This window comes from Chelonoidis abingdonii, chromosome 9, assembly GCF_003597395.2.
Source record: "Chelonoidis abingdonii isolate Lonesome George chromosome 9, CheloAbing_2.0, whole genome shotgun sequence".
In the NCBI taxonomy this organism is placed as follows: domain Eukaryota; kingdom Metazoa; phylum Chordata; order Testudines; family Testudinidae; genus Chelonoidis; species Chelonoidis abingdonii.
In genome coordinates, this window is record NC_133777.1 from 77,826,250 (window position 1) to 77,831,213 (window position 4,964).

The 4,964-nt window shown below is 56.0% G+C and overlaps 1 protein-coding gene across 2 annotated transcripts in view; it reads right to left on the minus strand.

The window, feature by feature from the left end:
- Window positions 1–4,664, minus strand: part of LYSMD4 (LysM domain containing 4) — a 10,863-nt gene extending 6,199 nt beyond the window's left edge. The window contains exons 1-2 of one of the 2 annotated variants that reach the window (XM_075069707.1): window positions 4,604–4,664; window positions 920–1,207 (exon numbers count right to left, since the gene is read on the minus strand). In XM_075069707.1, the coding sequence (XP_074925808.1) occupies window positions 920–1,192 (273 nt within the window). In that variant the 5' untranslated portion in view covers window positions 1,193–1,207; window positions 4,604–4,664. Of the gene's footprint in view, window positions 1–919; window positions 1,208–2,793; window positions 2,863–4,603 lie in introns of those variants that run through there. The other variant, XM_032783050.2, reaches the window with a different exon arrangement.
- Window positions 4,665–4,964: the final 300 nt, after the last annotated feature.

Here is a 4,964-nt window from a genome sequence, read left to right on the forward strand (position 1 = left end):
ATTCCAACCTCTTCCCCAAAGTCCCCACCCCAACTCCGCCCCCTCCCTGCCTCTATTGGACCCCTTCTCCAAATCCCCGCCCCATGTCTTCACCAAGCACACTATGTTTCCCCTCCTTCCTAGCTGTGCGAAACAGCTGTTTTGCGGCACAAGTGCTGGGAGCTAGTGGGGAAAAGCAGGCATGCAGCACAATCAAGGGAGGCGAAGCAGAGGCAGAGGCGGGCTGGGCGGGGAGCTGCCAGTGCATGCTGAACACCCACCAATATTTCCCAGGGGGTGCCCCAGCCCCGAAGCACCCATGGAGTCAGCGCCTACATCCCCAGTGACTCATAGGGCTCTTTCTTGGTGGTAACAGCTAATTTGCACCTTATAACGTATATGTAAAGTTGCAATACTTTTTCCAGTGTGCATTACTTTGTACTTATCTACATTGAATTTAATCTGCCATTTTGTTGCCCAGTCGTTCAGTTTTATGAGATCCCTCTGTAATCAGAGTATATTGTTCTGTTTGCTTAACAGTGTGTAAACTCCTGACGATCAGCGCTCGTTTCCTTTTTTTCAGTACAGCTGTTGTCCTCCCTCAACAAATTAATAATAATTGTGCGTTACCTGAGAGCTGTAACACACTTAGTCATCCAAATTATACAGGAATCCAGGTCACGCTGGGCGTGGGAGTAATACACTTTCCTTGTGTTATTAATTACAAGACATCTGCACCCTGCATCACTTTGGTTTATATCTGGGTATCAGTAAATACAGGACACACACAGAAGCAGTCGTGGAGCCTCTCTCTGTATGCACAGAAACTAAACTACGCATAACAGATCCCTAAACACAAGTGCTTACAAAACAAACACACATGAAGACAAGACTAAGGGAAGAAATTAAAGCAGCTGCATCATCTCACTGCGGCTCTTACTTTACACCCATACTGCAGCGCAAGCTTGTTAAGGTTATCACCCTCGGTGAGCTCTCGTTCCAGTAGCACCACATCCCCAGCTCTCTCTTGGGAAGAACTGCTTCTCTGCTGCTCCTTGCCCCTTGGACGTAATTCCATGAATTCAGATTCCTCCTCCGATGACTCATCCGGATCTGATCGGCCATTTCTAAACACATAAATGTGGCTGCTGGGATAATTATGAACAGTGACAGGAGCCTGGAAAGATCTGGTTCGTCCCTCATAGAGCCTCATGTTTTATACTAGAGCCTGTAAGAGAAAACAGACATTTTAGTTGTACTGGTTATAAAACAACAGGTTTATTCACCACCATACAGAACAGTGACAACAGACCAAAAGCACAACACCCTGGCAATATGCACACAATTAAGCCAGTACACGTCTGATACACTGATCTAGTCACCAGAACGCTCTGCAACATGCATCACTTTTCAACAATTGCACTGACAGTGGCATTTGTAGCCACTTCAGCAAGGGAGGCTGTCACTGTCCCAACCTATGAAGCCTAGAATGTTTCTTCATTAGGAGAAAAACTTTGCACAATGCTACCGTGCTCATTTTAACAAGGGTTCATTCCAGAAATTCTAGTTTAGCACTACTGCAAATAAGTCAGAGGTGAAAGAAAGATCAGGCTGACCTTGTGGATCCATCTTAGGAGCTGGGTGCCTTTGGTTATGATAAAACTTCAGTATCACAGAACCTACAGCTGATTTGCTACTGCCCTGATGTTAGACTCCTTTCCAATGCACCTTTTTGCATGATCATTTTGTAAGTCTTTGGTTCTCTGCTCTAATCACAGACTTCTGAGTGATGGTCTTCTGCGCACACACACACACCCGCCCCCGCTTATGGGATTGGAACAGTTTTTCTTTTAATATAAATCAATATTCAACATCAGCCTGAAACAATAAAGATGATTTCATCTTACAAATTAAATAAGACAAGAGCTTGCCCAGGAGTTTTGTTCTTATTACAACTGCAAAGCAACTAGAAGAAGTCCTGTGAAATCAATGATAGTATGACTGGGGCTTAGAGTAGCAATTTGTTGCCACCAAAATTATGAGCAAGGAAAAAACCCAATACATTTTTAAAGCCTTAATTCTGTTACAAACTCATGTGGAACCCCACTGACTTTAATGGGTCTGTGCAAGGATGGGTTTTCCCATGCAGAGATCACTTCAGGGTAAGGTTCTGCATTGTTATCATATAATGGGGATCTCAGAGGGTTCAGTCTGGATCAGGGCCACACAGTGCTGAACATGCACACAAACCCGCTACAAAAAGTTTACAGTCTAGTAGGACCACATCGCCCCAAAGCTCATATATAAAGAGCTTCTTAAGATACTGACCTTTGCCCAAGAAGCAATAAGCAAAGCAAACAGTAGGAATGCAAGTGTGCTATGCTGGAGGTAGGATTTAAGTTTACATTTTTGTTAGCTGTTCTTTCAGCCACAATGAGTTTTGTTTATCATTTCTCCCCACAGCATAGGAATTTGTCCTTGCCCACTCAAAAAAAGGCACACTGTTTCTGTTCAGCACGAGCCACAACTGTCCGAGATTGCTGTTACGTCTCAGCCTCTGCCTGCATGAAGCATTGGCATCTGAGCCCTTGTAGTACCAATCGGGTCCCCAATCCTGCCAAGTTTGTTTATTTCCGGGACATTAAAGCCCTGATTTTCCCCTCCTGGCATTTAATACAGACAAAGCCAGTGGTGACTCCCCCATCTGTTTCAGCAGGGCTGTGTGGGAGCAACTGAGAGCACAGGGTGTGACTGCAGTGGACTTTAGCCCAGTCTCTTGAGCCGACTGCTGCTAGCCACTTAAGAGGGAAGTACCTGAGAGGGACATCATCTCCCAAGAACCAGCAGAAGCAGCTACCAAATTGAAAGCTGTAGCTGGGGATGTTCTGGAGAAGGCTCAAAGGGACTGGTTAATGGGGTGACTCCATCAGCACCCTGGGATGGCCCGCAAGAAGCAGAGCGGAGTAGGAGTGCAGGCCCGCTGCTGAGGCAGTGATTTCGAGGTGTGCCTTGTCAGCAAGCAGGCACCCAGCACCTGGCACCAGAGGCGGGAGACGCACCTTCCCGGGGTGGGGAAGGGAATGAACACTGAGCGTGGGGGGCGGGGGGGGAAGAGGGAGCAGAGGAATGGGGAACAGGGTGTGGTTCCTCCACCCTCACACATTCCCCTTTAGAAATAAGTCACTGCTCAAAGGGGCCCATCGCTTTCTTTCTGCCCCCAACCCCCACTTCCCCAGTCCCCTTCTCCAGCTCCCCAGGAGGGACCAGCCAAGGTCCCTTCCTCCCCATTCTGAACGCCAGAGAAAAACCTTTCAGACCAGCCAACTGCCCCCCACCCCATGCAGAGCGGAGCCCAACCCCCTGCTTCCAGACCAGAAACCGCCCCCAGCCGAGCCCCAGGGAGGGGCGAGCTCCCATTGGGGACCCTAAGCAGGAATATCTGAGGGGGGGGGGCGCCCAATATTAAAAAAAAGCAACCCCCCGCCCCAAGCTGCTGGGGCCTTAAGCCATTGATAAGTCTATTTATGCGCCGGCTCTGCCTCCAGCCCAGCCGGCGGGAGGGGAGCGGGGGAGCAGTGAACCCCACCAGCCCAGCCTCCACCCGGGGTAGAACCCCTGCCAGCCTAGCCGCCCGGGTGGGGACCGGGGGACCCCCACGTCCAGCCCGCCCCCCCACCCCGGGGAGAAAGGACCCCGCCAGCCCCCCCCAGGTAGGAAGAGGGGGCCCTGCCAGCCCCCCCGGGAGGGGCAACCTCCCCAGCCCACCCCCCCCCCCTTTGGGGGCCCCCCCCAGGAGAGAGGGGAACCCCGCCAGCCAGCTCCAGGGAGGGGGGGACCCCGCCAGCCCAGCCCCCATAACAGTCAGAGGACAGGGGGACCCCCGCCAGCCCCAGCCCCCCCCATGGGAGAAGAAGGGCCCGCCAGCCCCACTCCAGGAAGGGGCGAACCTCCGCCAAGCCCAGCGCCCCCCCCCCGCCCCGGGAGGCAGAGGGGACCCCGCCAGCCCAGCCAGCCCCCCGCCCGGAGGACGGGGGAACCCCGCCAAGCCAGCCCTCCCCATGGAGGACGGTGGGGGAAACCCCGCCAGGCCCCCCCGGAGGGGCGAACCCCACCAGCCCAGCCCCCCCCGGAGAACCTTCCAAGCCCAAGCCCCCCCCGGAGAAGAGGGGACCCCTGCCAGCCCCGCCCCCCATGGGGAGGACAAGGGGGACCCCCGCCAGCGCCCCCCGGAGGGGCGAACGCCCACCAGCCCCAGCCCCCAGGGGAAACCCTCCGCACCACCCAGCCCCCCCCGGGAGAAGAGGGGACCCCCGCCAGCCCCGCCCCCCATGGAGGACAAGGGGGACCCCCGCCAGCCCCCCAGGGGCGAACCCCACCAGCCAGGGCCCCCAGGGGGAACCTCCGCCAGCCCAGCCCCCCCGGGAGAAGAGGGGACCCCCGCCAGCCCGCCCCCATGGAGGACAGGGGGACTCGCCAGCCCCCCGGAGGGGCGAACCCCCATCAGCCCAGGCCCCCCCGGGGGAAACCTTCCGGCCAGCCAGCCCCGCAGCGGGGAAACCCCGCCCCGCCTCTTAGCCCCGTTCCCGATGAGGGGACCGGCTACCCCAGCACAGACCTCACCGACCCTGGCTCCTCCGCTCTGCTAGCCCAGCGGCCACATACAGACTCCCCTCTGCCCCCCACCCGCACTGATTGGGCTGACCACCAGCTGGATCAAAGGACACACGCGACCAAATCGGCCAGGCGAGGATCGGCGGGGCCTCTGCGGAAGAGAGTGAGGTTGAGCGGTCAGCGCTGGCACGTGTCTGGGGCGGGCAGGGCAGCGTAAAAAAGCGGCCAGTTCCCTCCCTCAAGCCCCCACCCCCCCCGAGGCCAAGGGAGGGACAACGCGGCTTCCCAGTTGGGTCCCTGTGTCCGGGGCTTGGTCTGGCACTGCCCCCCCCCCACACCTGCTGGCAGCTGCCATCCAGCCGGGCTCAGGCCAG